Genomic DNA, 17827 nt, shown 5'->3' on the forward strand with positions numbered 1-17827 from the left:
TATTCCAATAGCTGTGCTGCTGGAACCACTGTAGCTGCACTGACCATCAGTGGCTAGTACACTAGTACACTACACCGTGATTAGTACACTAGCACACTACACTGTGGTTAGTACACCAGTACACTACACTGTGGTTAGTACACTAGTACACTGCACTATGGTTAGTACACGAATACACCACACTGTGATTAGTACACTAGTACACGGTGCCGTGGTTAGCACACTAGTACACTACACTGTGGCCAGTACACTAGTACACTACACTGTGGTTAGTACACTAGTACACTATGCTGTGGCTAGTACACTAGTGCACTGCACTGTGGCCAGTACACTAGTACACTACACTGTGATTAGTACAATAGTACACTATGCTGTGGTTAGTACACCGGTACATTACACTGTGGCCAGTACACTACACTGTGGTTAGTACACTAGTACACTACACTGTGGCCAGTACACTAGCACACTACACTGTGATTAGTACACTAGTACACTATGCTGTAGTTAGTACACTAGTACACCAGTGCACTACGCTGTTGTTAGTACACTAGTACACTTCATGGTGGTTAGCACAATAATACACTAGTGCACTACACTGTGGTTAGTACACTAGTACACTACACTGTGGCTTTGTCTACTCTCTGCACAAGGAAATGCCTCTAGGTGTCTTATGTAGGACCCTGCAGTAGATAGCAGACATATCATTCACAGCCTGGCCTGTGTTTCCAGTGAGGCGTGCCAGTGGTGATGGAAACTCCTGGAGCCTCGGTGCTGGCCAGCACTGACAAGTCCAAGCTGCTGTATTTTCCCAGTACATGTGACTACACCACTGTCTCAGGTTCACACACAATATCACGTGATGAAGAGCCAGTACAATCTACCAATACTGTAATGTCTTGGTCATTATGAAGTCCATGGCGTATAACTGTCTGCTCTGGGTTCAGGGGCCTGGTTTAAGGGGTCTGCGCTCAGTGGTCTGCGCTCATTGGTCTGGGTTCAGTGGTCTAGTTTCATGGTCTGGGTTTAGTGGTCTAGTTTCATTGGTCTGGGTTTAGAGGTCTGGGTTCAGTGCTCTGGGTTCAGTGGTCTCGTTTCACTGGTCTAGTTTCAGTGGTCTGGGTTCAGTGGTCAGACTGCTTTGTTATAGTCTTTATCATCTTTATCATATAGGCTTTATCATGGTGTTGCACAGGACATATTTAATTAACACCGGCCAGTGAAAAACACAGCGGAACTTGTGTGCTTATTCAAAGACAAACTGCATTTTGAAGATGAAGTTGTGCTACACACTCAGGCAGCCACGGCCTGAAATATTTTCACAGTTATATTGATTTGTGGTTGGATTTATGTACCATCAGTAGCATCATCCTAAATGAAGAAGCCGTTGAGAAAAGTTTGCAAGGATGTAATGAGGATCTCTCACTATTCCACCATCTCCTCATGTTCATTTTAAACCTGTTCTGTCTTCTCTTCCTTCTCTCCACATGCTCTCTCTTCCAGGGAGAAGAGGACTTGGTGTCTGAGGTAACGTGTGTGAGTGTGTGTGTGTGTGTGTGTGTGTGTGTGTGAGTGTGTGTCTGAGTGTGTGTGTGTGTGTGAGTGTGTGTGTGTGTGTGTGATTGTGTGTGTGTGTATTTGTGATTGTGTGTGTGTGTGTGTGTGTGAGTGATTGTGTGAGTGTGTGTAAGTATGTGTGTGATTGTGTGTGTGAGTGTGTGTGAGTGTGTTTTAGGTGTCTAATTCTAATCCACATTGCTCATGCTGTCTGATGTCTTCACTTATTCTGTCAGCGCTACTTGTCACATAATTTATCCGATAATCCATCAACATATTTTAACAGAAACCCAGTCTACTATAAACATGGTAGACCTCGTATATTATTGTGCAAATTAAAGCTTTATTATTTTCTTTCATAGGAAGAAGAGGTAGAAGAAGACTAGTTTTCTGGCGCAGAGGATAAACGCGATCAAGGTGTGCAACCGTCCTTCTCTAGTCCCACCACTAGATGGAGCCAGAGGAGATCGCTGATATGAAGCAGGCATTTGCTTTCATGGCCGGTTTCATAGATTATTCTTAAAGCTTTGTGGACAGATTCCCAAACCCACAGTCAGCCTAAACCGAGATTTAAAAGAATTATTTTCAGTGGCTGACTATTGACATTGCGATTTCATCCAAGTTTAGTCTTAATTTGTGTTCTGAAAACTGCTCCATAACATATCATTCTCAAACAGGGAAAGGCAAGTTTATTAGTGTAGCACGTTTCAAGTACAATGGATATTCAAAGTGCTTAAACCAATAATGCAATTCTATAAGCTATAATATCTGATACTCTATACGTTTAATGGCGAATCACCACTGACATTGCAATTTAGTTCAAGACCAAATTTAAAACGTGTCCAGAAAACTCACTCATGAAATGGAGTTGAATTTGATACGTGGCATCTGAGATGCTTGATACTAAAAGCGTTTTAATTAGGAAACTAATTAATTAAGCATATTAAGCAAAGATTAATTAAGCAAACAGGTCTCTGTGCAGTCTTATCATTCCTGTACAGATTATGTAGTTTTTGTGTTGGATGTCAGCTTCACACAGTCATGCACACTCTTCCTGCCCTTTCAGCTTGGCTGACCTCCGACACTGGGGATGGAAACGTGTTCCAGGAGAAAACCTTCAAATGGACAAATTCTGAAAACTCAATCTAGGCGTGGACATTACCAGAGCTGCACAATTCAGCTTCAGAAAGTTCAGAAATTTCTCACCACTCATGTTGTTGCAAGTTCTCTACAGCCAGGTAGAATTAACCAGTAAAGTGTGATGGGAATGCAGAATGATGGCAGGACTTGGACTTGTTGAATCTGAATTTTACTCCTCTGACATAAATAAACCTGAAATAAAGCATCAGTTAACCTTTTTAGCTACCTTTTAGTTTTTTTTTTTGTTTTTTTGTTTTTTTACAATGATGAAGACAACACAAGCAGATTTTGTAATATTTATATCAGGCACTGACATTTTTTGTCTTACGTAGGGTTTATGACCTAAACACAGACCACCTCAGTGCGCATTTGAGATCCAGAAGCTCACTAACAGCGTCGCTAGATGCCTTTTCGTGTCTGTTTCTTAAGGAGCTGTTTGTTTTAGAGGGCTTTGTTGCATGTGCTACATTGATACTACAACTGTAGAAGGTCCTACGGTCTCTCTCTACGTAGTACCTGTTCTGCTGACACAAGTCTTGGTTGTAGATCATTGGCTGGTTTATCCAAGCAGAGATTGTGCAAGTTTTCCAGAGATTGTTCCAGAGTCCTGATGTAGAGTGCACAGTGTTGAAGACTGTTCTGTTTAAAATGTGTCTTAATCTTTGTGTGAAAAACCATCACTAATAGTGTCCTCTCCTCACTCGGTTTGATCTAATGCGTTTAATGGATCCGTTGAATGGATGCACTGTTCTCATTAGTCACATGAAAACCGAAAGCACTTTTTTAATGTAGACAGAAACCGAATGATTGAAAATAATCCAATGCTATTAAACAAGCATGCAGTGTCATGCAGGAAAATATGTTTGCTTCATTAATTACTGTCCTTTCAATACAAGACAGACCCATACCGAGACAGGATGGTGTACATATAAGAAACAAATGTATATTAAAAAAAAATATCCCAGTGGAAACTGTGTCTGTGTGTGTGTGTGTGTGGGGGGGGGGGGGGGGGGGGGGGGGGCATCTGACTATGCAAAACTCATTATGTTACAGTAGTTCAAGGACAAATCCAAGCAGTATGAAGGTGCTTCTAACAGAACGGTTCTCTTAAGAAGGGGAGACTCAGGTAATGTCACCATTTAGAAAGAGACAGTTCAGAGGGATAGTTGTTCCTGGTTGGGGCAAGTCATGAGTTTGTTTGTCGTGGGCCAAGGTTGGGAAGAACTCTTCTGTCTAGTTAATATTTACCAGGCCTGTTCAGGCTAATACAGTCCCACACAGACAGGCACAGATGCAGCATAATGACACTCATGGAGGTGATCTTAAATCTGATCCTATATGAAAGGATAATTAAGGTAAGAAACATTTATTAAAGTCTGTATAAAAATGACAACAGTGTTGGTCTGTGTGTTGGTGAATACATTAACGTGGTAGTGTTGGTCTGTGCATTGGCAAATACATGAGCATGGCAGTGTTGGTCTGTGTGTGGGAGAATATATTAACATGACAGTGTGGGTCTGTACATTCATGAATACATGAATATAGCAGTGTTGGTCTGTACATTCATGAATACATGAATATAGCAGTGTTGGTCTGCGTTGGTGAATACATTAACATGGCAGTGTTGGTCTGTCTGTGTTTGGTGAATACATTAACAAGGCAGTGTTGGTCTATGTGTTGGTGAATATGTTACCAAGGCAGTGTTGGTCTGTGCCAACATTCAGGTGGTATTTCATTCTTCTCTCAGGTGGTGTTTGATTCTTCTCCCAGGTGGTATTTGATTCTCCTCCCATGTGGTATTTGATTCTCCTCCCAGGTGGTATTTGATTCTTCTCCCAGGTGGTGGTTGATTCTTCTCCCATGTAGTATTTGATTCTCCTCTCAGGTGGTGTTTGATTCTCCTCTCGGGTGGTGTTTGATTCTTCTTCCAGGTGGTGTTTGATTCTTCTCCCATGTGGTATTTGATTCTTCTCCCGGGTGGTGTTTGATTATTCTCCCAGCTGGTGTTTGATTCTCCTCTTAGGTGGTTTTTGATTCTTCTCCCAGGTGGTATTGTCATTATTGAACATTCTTGAACATTTTAGCCTTTATTCTACAGTATTTTTATCAGTGCAACAAGAGCTCACTTAGGAATTAGATTTCTGACTGATATTGTAATGTCTGTGCAAACTAATGAACACTTCTAATGTGCCAATATTAATAAGCTCACAGAATTAACCATAAAAGGACATTAACACCCACCCTAACAATTATGAGGAATTTTTTTCTGGCTTTAAAATATTCCATCATGGTTTTTGGCACTATGCTCTGTCTACACTCTCCTGTGATTGGTAGACCCCACTATCCCACAGGCTTTGCCATGCTTTAGTTTGGTTTACCTTGTTTCACCATACGTTAACATTCTTTACCAGACATTTCTATACTTGATTTCTCATTAATACACCTAGTGGAAGAAAAAGAAACCCTAAAAATTAAATTTTGTTTCTGTTATTAATCTAGACTAAGCCCAAACCTAATAATCACACTCATATTCAGGAAATCTTAAAGGCCACCTAAATCATTACACAGTGAGAAGTGCCAGTATTTCTGCAGCATGTTACAATGACCTAACATGGTAGAATAACTTAACATGGTACAATGGCCTAACATGGTACAGTAACCTAACATGGTACAATAACGTAACATGGTACACTGGCCTAACATGGTACAATAACCTAACATGGTACAATGGCCTAACATGGTACAATAACCTAACATGGTACAATGGCCTAACATGGTACAATAACCTAACATGGTACAATGGCCTAACATGGTACAATGGCCTAACATGGTACAATAACCTAACATGGTACAATGGCCTAACATGGTACAATAACCTAACATGGTACAATGGCCTAACATGGTACAATAACCTAACATGGTACAATGACCTAACATGGTACAATAACCTAACATGGTACAATGGCCTAACATGGTACAATAACCTAACATGGTACAATGGCCTAACATGGTACAATAACCTAACATGGTACAATGACCTAACATGGTACAATAACCTAACATGGTACAATGGCCTAACATGGTACAATGGCTTGACTGCTTCAGGGGAAACAAGCATGGAATTCTCCGGATAGCTGTTCTGGCACATCTGATTCAAGGTGAGTGTTCAGGTCATCTGCTACAGCGAGGTCCCATGTGCTGCTATAGGAGTGTTACAGGCAGAGGAGCTTCATGCATTTCTAACAGTATATGTTTTATAATCCATGGGATTCACCTTAGAAGTAAAGGCATCTGAATTAATCCAATGTCACTAAGTCCTAAAGCCAGTTGTTGATTTATTCTGAGCTTCATCACATCTCTCTCTCGCAGTTGTGGTGTCCACAATGGCAATGGAACCAAGGAATGTAACAGCTCTGTGTGGCACCTCCGTGTGTTTCAACTGCAGCTCCAACGAGGACTGGGATGCGAAGGTGTGGCAGCTGAACAGAAGGTCACTACTAGCTGTCTGTGTGGAGCACAGCCCTCTGGGATGCAATGACGATGTCTGTGTGGTGAACCACACCACCTGGGCTGGCTCTGTGTGGGAGTTTGTTCTGAGTAGTCCCGAATTCACTCCTGCTGTTCAGGAGGTTGCCTGTGAACTATTGCCTTCTATGGACAAGAGGAAAACTGCAGATTTATTTGTGAAAGGTAAATCCTTTACAAATCTCTCCTTCTGACCAGGAAAGGTGAATAATAGAATAGACCATTCTGTTCGGTTCCATGGTCGTGGGCCAAGGTTGGGAAGAACTCTTCTGTCTAGTTAATATTTACCAGGCCTGTTCAGGCTAATACATTCCCACACAGACAGGCACAGATGCAGCATAACGGCACTCATGGAGTTGATCTTAAATCTGCTCCTCTGTGAAAAGATAATTAAGGTAGGTGGTAGTAGACACATAATAGTAGATCAATAATTAGATATTTACAGATTTACAGCTTTTCTTTACAGTAGGGTTTTGCTTATTAAAGAAATGCACCAGAACAAGCATAAATATCTGCTGTGGGACAGCCAGGTTTCTATATTCTTAGATCAACCATCAAGCAGACTGTCTTCTCCAGAACTCCAGGCTGAGAAGTGTCATTCCCCTATAATTGGACCTTCTGGTCCCCGTTTTTAAATACAGGGATTTTTGACATTTTAAAATCGACTCTACTTTGCCAGGGCATTGTACCTGTTTTCAAAGTAATATTGAAAAGGCATGTTAATGCCAACACCTCCAGCTGAGTTTTATCCACTCCTGATGCCTTGCCAACATGCCACTGCCATGGTGATGTCATCCACAGAAATGGAATGTGAGTCGCTGTAAGTTTCAGGCAGTGCATCCTAAGATAAGGGCAAGCCCACTGAAGAGTTCTTCCAGCACTCAACAATACCCCCAACAGAGGGCAGCACTTCCCCACCCCTGCTGCTAATACCAGTAGGGGTATGTAAATCCACTTGTGGGTTAATGAACAACTCTGTAGGTGTTTATTTAGTGATGGGGGTTTGGTTGTGTACTTCCAGAGAGCACAGGGCCATACCAGATCCCAGATCAGAATAGGCTGAAGAAGCAATTTTTACAAAGATAAAGAGCAACTAATTACTGAGCTGTCAATGCAGGTTCCTCTCTCTGTCATGTGTTGTTCTCTTGTGCGGCTAAGATGGATGATATGGCCCAGGTTCAAAGTCCACCTAATCACCTAATACACACATGCACAGACAAACACACACATAGACACGCGCACACAAAATAAGTAAGTAAATAAATACAAATACTTTATATCTATATAAATACAGATGTTTTAATCTATGTAAATACAGACTTTGTATAAATACAGATAATTTAGCATAAAATGTAAAAATGCATGTAATGTAAATTATTGACATTACATAACGTGTTAGAAATGCATACTGAAATCTGTTCTCGTCTAGAAAAAGGAACCGTCATGATATTGGATGGAAACGTGTCTGCCCAGCAGGGGGCGCTCCTCACCCTGCAGTTCCAGGGAGAAGGCTGGCATCCCGTCCCCACTGTGGCCTTGACTATCACCAGCACCAGTGTGGAGAGCAGTGGATTCAACACCAGCAGTGTTCAGGACTGCACAGGACTCCTCAACTTCACCAGCGTCCTGAGTGTAAGGGTGGAGGGGTGTAGCTGGGTGGAGCGTCTGGTGTGTGTGTCTGCACTGCCCACGCCACGGAGAAGCATTGCCTCTGTGTGTACAGGTACAACCAGGATGGGGACCTGGTTTTTGAGGCAAATAAAAGAAAAGAACACAAATAAAAGTAACGTTTAAGAAATAAAGAAAAAGTTTAAGAAAAAAGAAAACCATAAAAGTTCACTATGTAGCACTATGTAGCATTCGCAAGTCATTTAAAATCCCATCAGACAAACTGGAGGAGCGTCTGTGAATTGATGAGGTGTGTAGGAATGGCCGTTACCGTTACCTGCTTTATCTCTGTCAGCTTTACCAGGCTGTGTTGGGTGTGATGGTTTCTGAGCTGAAGTTGTCTGGTAAACCAGTTCAAATGGACAGTCAGCTCTGGGAAGTCCTGCTGGTGTTAGATGAAGCTTGTTGATGTTGTCTGTAGGAAACACAGGTTCACAGGCTGCGTGAAAACTTCAGACATATCCAGAATGATGTCTGATTCTGAGGATGATTCCAAATGACAGACAATCAAGTAATAATAAACTGAATATCCAAAATTATGCAGACTTTTCAAATTAGAGGTAGAAAACACCATAGACATATAATTACAGCATACTATTATTATATAAGTACTTTATACTATTATCACATAATTACAGTACACTATAATTTAATGCACCCAGTATTTAAAAATATTGTAAATAAATAAAATATATAATTTGGTGTCTGATTTAAATTAAGTTCTACACTGGTACCATTACAATGACAACTGATTCTAAACCTTTGATCAGTAGTGGATGTCTACTGGATGTTTTGCTATTTTTGCTTGTGAGTGTTATGGTCCTTAATATATGAACCAACTAATTATTGTAATTATGTTAATTACAGTAATTATGGTAATTATGCTTATTATAGTGTTATATAATTATGCTTATTATAGTAACGAAGACCAGCCACTTCAGGTGTGCTGTACACTGGGGTATGTATTAAGACTCTGCTGTGGACTATAAACAGCCGCCTGGTATTTATTTACATTAATTTAATTTACTTAAGGAAGAAGTTAATTAAATGTTGATTGCCAGTCAGCCATCTTAGCTGAATTATTCAAATATTTGAATATTTTATGTCCGCATTACTAATTGAATGGTGTTCTGATGTATAGAGCCTCCAGAACATGACAGTGCAGTAGTGATCGTGGTTGCCGTGACAGTGTGCACCATTGCTCTGCTCGCACTCCTCACTCTGCTCTTCTTCTGCATGCGCTCACACGTAGGTAACAAACCCCAACCCCTTCTCTCTTAGGCTTATGAAACCATGACCTTTACCTGCAGTACCAGAGCTGCCTGCAGGTCGTGCTGTCCTCAGCTCCTCCATGCCCCACCCTCACCCCTCAGCCAGGCCCTCCTCAGACTGCCCAGGCCAGTGTCAACAGGGAACAGGGGACGGATCTGCTAGCAGTAGGGGTGGGGCTAAACTGAGCCACCAGCAGCTGGGGTGTGGCTAAACTGCACAGGGGGAGGGACTGAACTACTGGCTTGGCCTGGGTACCACTTTCAGTGAAAGCATTTCAGCAGCAGCTTACAGTGCCACAGGAGGTGGGGCATTATGGAGGTCTGTTTAAGATTACTGGTGGATTTGTGATTTTTTTCTCTTTTTGTTGAGCTTGATATATTAAGGCCATACACACATAGATGCTTTTATGAGCCACAAACACATTTTTAATATATGGGTCCATATACCTCAAGATTGCTCTGAGACTTACAGATTACTCTGTGAAGCTGACAGGTCAGAAGAGTTTTTACAATCTTGGCTGTGTAAAACTGCACTAGTGGTTGAGAAGCTTGGAGAAGCATCACAACCTTGAAAAACTGAAGTGTTTGCATCTTAAAAAATAAGTTACATGTTTCTCTGTGCCACAAAATAAAAGCTTTCTATTTGAGTCATTTTCTTATCTTTTCTTCCAGAATTCAAGACATGCAATGATGGAATTAAGTAACACTTGTGTAAAACAAAAACAGAATGATATGCACTATATAGCTCTGGTCTAGTTTATAGTATTAGGCTAAAGTAAAAACTGCCTAGTAACTAATTTATGTAGTTGACGTTGTGGTCATAGGATGGTGGTATGGTCCGGAGTGTGGTGACGTCGTCCAGGTCTGGAGTGTGGTGACGTCATCCAGGTCTGGAGTGTGGTGACATAGTCCAGGTCTGGAGTGTGGTGATGTCGTCCAGGTCTGGAGTGTGGTGGTGTAGTCCAGATCTGGAGTGTGGTGATGTCGTCCAGGTCTGGAGTGTGGTGACGTAGTCCAGGTCTGGAGTGTGGTGACGTAGTCCAGGTCTGGAGTGTGTTGACATAGTCCAGGTCTGGAGTGTGGTGGCGTCGTCCAGGTCTGGAGTGTGGTGGCGTAGTCCAGGTCTGGAGTGTGGTGGCGTAGTCCAGGTCTGGAGTGTGGTGGTGTAGTCCAGGTCTGGAGTGTGGTGGTGTAGTCCAGGTCTGGAGTGTGGTGGTGTAGTCCAGGTCTGGAGTGTGGTGGTATAGTCCAGATCTGGAGTGTGGTGACGTAGTCCAGGTCTGGAGTGTGGTGATGTCGTCCAGGTCTGGAGTGTGGTGGTGTAGTCCAGATCTGGAGTGTGGTGACATAGTCCAGGTCTGGAGTGTGGTGACGTAGTCCAGGTCTGGAGTGTGTTGACATAGTCCAGGTCCATAGTGTGGTGACGTCGTCCAGGTCTGGAGTGTGGTGGTGTAGTCCAGGTCTGGAGTATGGTGACGTAGTACAGATCTGGAGTGTTGTGTTGTAGTCCAGATCTGGAGTGTGGTGGTTTGGTCCAGGTCTCAGAAAACTAAAATGCAAATCAACAGTCACATCACAATTATTAAAACAATTACACAAACATGCAAGGCATCAATAAAAGAACCAGGTTTAGTTAATATACTGACAAGAAAAATAAATACATTATCTTATGACATATAATAGGCTGATTACCGATACAGACACACAATAGGCTGATTACAGATTTCTAGCTAAAAACATTGTTATACAGCTATACGTAGGCTGTGGTATATAAAAAAAGGCAATGAACTTTATTAACCTAATTACTTCTTAAAAGTAGAAATTGAACAAAAGCATTTCAAAGCTATTTGAGTAAAAAGGTGTTTGACACTTGGGAAGCATTGTGGTGGTGGAGCCTTTGCTGTCTTTACCTCTCCTGGTTTCTAGTCTGGAGGACCAGGACACTGGGAAGAACTCAGGAAGAGACCACAGAGGGAAATGGTAACCTGGGATACCGCCATGAAAGTGAGTAAGATCAACAAAAAGTTTATCATACCAGCCGATTTACATGAGCAAAGCAGAAGCGACCGATGCACACATCAGTGCGGTCAAGATCATGTGAACTTCATGTGAACATCATCTGAACGTCATGCTCTACTGGGTTTGTGTACAGCCTGTAGCCAGTAACAGTGCGGTTTTCTGGCAGCAGTTTGTGAGTTTGTCAGAAACACTCACCACCCAGACCATAAGCCGGCTAACTAGCTAAACTCCTATCTGGCATGTGGAATGAGTGCATGTCCAGGTGGGGCTGCATCTCTGTCAGCAGGTTCTGGGCCAGTGTGGCGTACGGACGTTGACGCGCCTGCTGGCAGCAGTCTGAAGGTAAGAAAAGCCTCCTGTATTATTCAGGCCACTTTGGCACTGGTGCTGTGAGACTGGTGAGGACAGGACACAATGTCTCACTTCAGATGGGGAGCGAAAGTTCAGCTCAGTGTTCAAATCAAATGTCAGGTCAAATGGTCAAACAGCTATGTCAAAGATTTTATTCTAATATCCTTGTGCTGTAACCACTCTAAATTAGGTGAGCAACACTGCCATATCCTTATTATGCCTTATTAATTTGTAACACAAAAATGTAAGGATCACTGCTTCCTAATCCTACTTTCAGCATAACAGCTAATAAAACATTTTTATTGTTATGTTATCATAAATTATCAGAAATAACTGTGTAAACTAAACATGCAACATGACTAAAGTTGAGTAAAGTTGCTGTGCTGCTTTGCAGCATTTCCAGTTAATGCAGGGTGGGGGATGTGATCATCAGGGTAGTGTTTGCTACAGAAACCCCAACAACAGCCTGAACGTGATGGTAGACCCAGGCCTTGTCTCTCATTATCATCCCAAAGGCCAGATCTGTATGTTCATGCCCACAGCTTGGTTTAATAGCATCTTAAGTATGCACAGTGTGCATTTTCAGATACAAAATATATTTTAAAATAGGTCTTTTAGAAGCAGATGATAAAATAAAATAGCTTTATTACTGTCAGCACATTGTGTTTCTCTCATAAATGTCACATTCTGTTAAACATAAATTTCACCAACAGATTAATTCAGTGTAAGAAATATTAGGCATGTGGTGCATGTTTACTTTATGTCGTTATTACAGGAGCTAGAGTTTAGTAACTTTGTACTGTTATTAAGGACATTGTTTTTCTTTTTGTGGTATTAGAAGTTATGTTGGGAGGAGGATTTAACAAGCTCTAAAGTAAAGCCATCAAGCCCAGCACTGTTTGTGCCAGGTTCCTGATATCAGTTACATCACATCACATGAGCCCATAGTGGAGAGTGGGACTGAATACCTCAGCATCCAGAGGAGAGGTTTGACCCTGCCACAAGAACTACAGCCACGTGCCTGCTGACCACGGGACAGACTGGAAACTCTGGATAGGATCCCAGGAAGAACTTCTGCCCATAACTATGAGATTCCAGTTCCTATCCACAATTTCAGACCATACGTTATCACAAGAGACACAGGCCTGTGTTCATTTTAAACACATAATCTAACTCTAATCCAATCTAGTCTAATTTAATATAATCTAGTCTACTGTAGTCTAATATAATCTAGTCTAATTTAATCTAATATAGTCTAATATAGTCTAATCTAGTATAGTCTAATCCACTCTAATCTAGTCTAATCTAGTCTAATATACTCTAGTCTAGTCTAATCTAATCTAATCTAATCTCACTTTATATATTTTAAAGTCTTTAAGGGTGGAGATTCTCTGTACAGATGATGTCTCTCTACATTGGACGAGGAAGACTGAACCAGTTTTTATGCTCATATGCCAAATCATTTTGTCTCACAAATATTTTATAAAAAACAATATTGTTTTTGAACTACTACATGTATTATTTATTTATTTTGTTTATTTATTTATTTTTTTTACAAAAAATTGTAATTGTAGTGCAATCTTTACATTTGATTTTAGGAATTTTGTCATGAGTCACGATATACTTATGTCATGATATACTTATCTGTATATAGAGTGTACTTTCAGTCACTAAGGACCTTTTTGTGTAACCAGTTATTTTAGTTTTTGATTTTGTACAGCTTTTACATTTCAATTACACTAAAATCCTAAATATGCTTTATATATTCATTCTGAATGGGGGATTGTTATACTCACTTAGTAAACATGTTAACATTTTGCATTATTACCATTACCATGTAAAATCAGTCATTTGTCTTGTATGTTACATAGAAATTAAAGGCTGTTGCAAATTATATGAATTTTCTTTTCATTCTTTTTTATATCTATATATATTGATCTTCTTTCAAACATGGTGTTTTCATTTGAAATCACTGACAGTAACATTTCCTTACATCACTTTCAACTGAACCACAGAAGCAGTAGTGGGAATGTTAAATGACTGTCCTGACGATATTAGAATTACATGCTAATGTAACACAGATCGAAACCTCCTGAAACATAAAGCAACAGGAAACAGATCCTCTAGGGCACAGCACCACTACAGGGTTCTGGGACGCTGGGGATGCATTCTGGGAAATAAAAAACAAACAAATGAAAATATGATAGACAAATTGCAGTCATTCATTGCAATTGATTTGTTAGATTGGTTCTTCTGTAACTTTTAATGCCTTGAGCAATGTAGCAGTAGGTCACAAAAGAACAACGTTAGAATTCTCCAGTGAAAGTGAAAAGCAGACAGGACAAACTGAAATGTATTTTTCTTTTATTTCCCCATGAACTTGACATCTTAACAATCTGTCAGTCCATCCCTGAACAAAATGCCATGTAATGAATCAATTAGGCAGGGTACTTATTAGAGGCCTGTTATACAGAGCATGGGGCTATTACCTGACCTGGCCTTTTATGGTCACTGGTCCATGACAGTGTCGCCTTTCCTTTGACACTCGTGCTGCATGGGTTTTTAGTTGCAGCATGAGGAACCCAATTCTAACGGCAGACTGCAGCTGTTCAGAGTCACCTGCAATACTTATCACGTACTTGGAGACAACATATCTAAAGTGACTATGTCTTAATATGCAGGAATACATTTTTATTAATATGCATCAAATATGTAGAAGATAATGCACTTTCAGGTTTTACAGGTGTTTGAAACAAACCTAAATACTTCCTGGACTTTATTAAACTTTCTCACCATTTGTTCTGGCATGATGCCACAGTTGCACTTTGTCCAGTGCTGCTCATGGCAACCCTGATAACTTAACACCTCTCATCTGCAGTGGAAAGCCAATACCCACTAAAGTGTCGTCTGCACTCTGACTGTACTGATGTACCTATGCACCTAACTCAGTGTCACTGACCGCAAATAAGGTCCCATGCTATGACTCATCTAGATTTAGTTAAGGCTGATTACTGCTTTTTAGAAATATAAGAGACATGAGTTAAGAGTTTGTTCTTTGCACTGAGGTGCAGATAATTATGCCTCTGTCATATCTTACGAACACAACAGCTGATTAACTTGGTTTAACTTAAAGCAAAGAGGGAAAGTGAGGACACGGACACTTAACCCTGGTGCAGGACACTTAACCCTGACACAAGTGTCCTGACACAGGACACTTAACCCTGGTGCAGGACACTTAACCCTGACACAAGTGTCCTGACACAGGACACTTAACCCTGGTGCAGGACACTTAACCCTGACACAAGTGTCCTGATACAGGACACTTAACCCTGACACAAGTGTCCTGACACAGGACACTTAACCCGGGTGCAGGACATTCAACCCTGACACAAAGTGTCCTGATACAGGACACTTAACCCTGACACAAGTGTCCTGACACAAGTGTCCTGATACATGACACTTAACCCTGGTGCAGGACACTTAACCCTGGCACAAGTGTCCTGACACAGGACACTTAACCCTGGAACAGGACATTTTACCCTGGTGCAAGACACTTCACTCTTGCACAGGACACTTAACCCTGGTGCAGGACACATTACCCTGGAACAGGACACAAACCAGGCACAGGACAGCACACATACCAGGAACAAACTTTAATCATTAAAAGCTTTAAGCATTAAAGACAAAAACATTAAAGAGGACGCACCCCTCTAATACTAAACAGTTCAGGGACATGAGGGCACTGTTCTGAAACTGCCACAAGATGAAGAAAGCAGCAACAGGCAGCACGGCCTTAAAGGAGCTGCAGCACACAGTGTGAAGGCTCTCTCCTGCCCCCTGTGGGTGGCCCTGTGTCTCTGCAGCTGGACCGTGTCTGCTGTGGAAATGGATGAAGTCTGCTGGTTATATCTAGTATGGTTATGTATAGTATGGTTATGTATAGTATGGTTATGTATGTATAGTATGGTTATGTATAGTATGGTTATGTATGTCTAGTATGGTTATATCTAGTATGGTTATGTCTAGTATGGTTATGTATGTCTAGTATGGTTATATCTAGTATGGTTATGTCTAGTATGATTATGTATGTCTAGTATGGTTATGTATGTCTAGTATGGTTATATCTAGTATGGTTATGTCTAGTATGATTATGTATGTTTAGTATGGTTATGTATGTCTAGTATGGTTATATCTAGTATGGTTATGTCTAGTATGAACAGCACAAAGCAGGACAGACAAGCACTCCAAAGGGTGGTACGTTCAGCAGAGTGCATCACTCATACGGAACTTCCTGACCTGCAGAGCATCTATTACAAGCGGTGCCAGACCAAGGCTAGGAGGATTGTGAAGGAGCCCACCCATCCCAACAATAGGCTCTTCTCTCTGTTGAGGTCAGGGAAGCGCTTTCTGTTGAGGTCAGGGAAGCGCTCCCTGAAGACCAAGACAGAGAGACTGAAGATGAGCTTCTTCCCACAGGCCATTCGGGCCCTGAATCAGGGAAACTGATAAACTGTGGGGACCACCACCACCATGTAACTGTAAATATGTCAATTGTAAGCTGGAACTGTACATTATGTACATACACTTATACATATCCATATATACATTGTACATTGTGTATATAAACATACTATACATATATTGTACAGACATTGTTAATCTATTTTGTATATATATAGATATATATTTCCCTATACACCCCTGTTTTTTCTCCTCAGTTTGGACAGAGCACTCTCCACCATTTCACTGCGAGTTATACTGTGCATGACTATGTATGTGACAAACCAAACTTGAACTTGAAACTTGAAACTTGATTATGTATGTCTATTATGGCTATGTATATCTTGTATGGTTATATCTAGGATGGTTACATCTAGCATGAGCATTTATCATTTACCACTGCCCATCATCTGACATTTGAGAAGTGATTAAGACATTTTAAATTGCTTACTAATTTCACAGTCTGATCATATGAAGGGAACAATATTAGCTTTCTACAGTAAAGACATTGTTGCTGCATTTCTTTTGTAAATTTTCTTGAATTTCTGTAGATGCTGAAGCTTCTGGTTTTCTATTGCACAGAAACAATGTGAAAGTCAGCAAATGCAGATCAGTTGAAATTTTGTCTTTCTACTGAGAAAACAAAGGACCCTTAACAGTAATTTGAATGTAATTACAGCATTAAAGTGATACCTTTTGACAGCTGGGTGTAATAAATCATTTGTATCATCCAAGGATTGAATCATATCTTTGCTAATTGCTCTCATTTAATTCTTCTAAAACATTTCACAATTTAATTTAATATTTTATGTCCGCATTTCAAATGTATAAAGACCAACATAAGTTCTGCTGGCACCACAACCTTTGAAGTGAGAAGTTCACAGCTGGGTTCCTTAAAGGTGAACTAATTTACTTGTGATTAGCCAATTAGATTAGTAAAATGTAATTAATAACTTAAAATTAGATAAATGTTTAGTGATCTGTAACAAGGCCCAGATCATTAGCTAGGATGTCTTTATCTCCTGGGCAGGGCCTCAGAGGTGAGAGAAGTTGAGTGTGACAGCAGACACTACTCTACAGAAATTAAACACTGCTTAAACACTGCGCTGCACTGATTAAACACTGCTTAAACACTACTTAAACACTGCTCTGCACTGATTAAACACTGTTTAAACACTGATCTACAATGATTAAACACGGATTAAACACTGCTCTACATTGCCTAAACACTGCTCTGCACAGATTAATCACTGCTCTACACTGCTTAAACACTGCTTTACACTGATCTACACTGCTTAAACACTGCTTTATACTGCTTAAACACTGCTTAAACTGTTCTACACTGCTTAAACACTGCTCTACACCGATTAAAGACTGATCTACATTGGTTAAACACTGCTCTATACTGATTAAACACTGCTCTACATTGATTAAACACTACTCTACACTGCACTGCAGTGTCTACCTGTGACAGTGTAACCAGAAAATGAGAACTGGAAGACAGAATGCGAACAGAATGAGGGCTTCCTGAAACACCAGTGTTAATCCACTCACATTTACTCATCTAACCAGCGAGAAGGCATTTGAATGGTGCTATGGCAACAAGGAATCCTTACTGAATTTTTAAATTTAAAATAAGCCTTTATTTATTTATTTGTTTACTTACTTATTTATTTACTTATGTATGTATGTATTTATTATTTAGCCAAAGAAGTGGTGGCTTTTTCAGGAAACTGAGTATGGTTGTAAATCTACTTTATCCCTGAAGCAACATGTTTAGGACATACACTGACAGATCA

The 17827-nt window shown here is 40.6% G+C and overlaps 2 protein-coding genes across 3 annotated transcripts in view; both read left to right on the forward strand.

The window, feature by feature from the left end:
- The window catches only part of sh3bgr (SH3 domain binding glutamate-rich protein), an 11211-nt gene extending 7546 nt beyond the window's left edge, over positions 1–3665 (forward strand). For both annotated transcript variants that reach the window (XM_027022279.2, XM_027022278.2), the window contains 3 exons: positions 1501–1524; positions 1917–1971; positions 2621–3665. In XM_027022279.2, coding sequence (XP_026878080.1) covers positions 1501–1524; positions 1917–1940 — 48 coding nt within the window. In that variant the 3' untranslated portion in view covers positions 1941–1971; positions 2621–3665. The remainder of the gene's footprint in view (positions 1–1500; positions 1525–1916; positions 1972–2620) is intronic.
- A 2108-nt stretch (positions 3666–5773) lies between these two features.
- igsf5b (immunoglobulin superfamily, member 5b) lies at positions 5774–12587 on the forward strand. The gene is made up of 7 exons (XM_027022284.2): positions 5774–5852; positions 6064–6384; positions 7649–7942; positions 9029–9163; positions 11085–11162; positions 11464–11519; positions 12437–12587. The coding sequence occupies exons 1-7, from the start codon at positions 5774–5776 to the stop codon at positions 12554–12556; spliced, it is 1083 nt and encodes a 360-aa protein (XP_026878085.2). The 3' UTR covers positions 12557–12587.
- Positions 12588–17827: the final 5240 nt, after the last annotated feature.

Source organism: Electrophorus electricus, chromosome 7, assembly GCF_013358815.1.
Source record: "Electrophorus electricus isolate fEleEle1 chromosome 7, fEleEle1.pri, whole genome shotgun sequence".
Lineage (NCBI taxonomy): Eukaryota > Metazoa > Chordata > Actinopteri > Gymnotiformes > Gymnotidae > Electrophorus > Electrophorus electricus.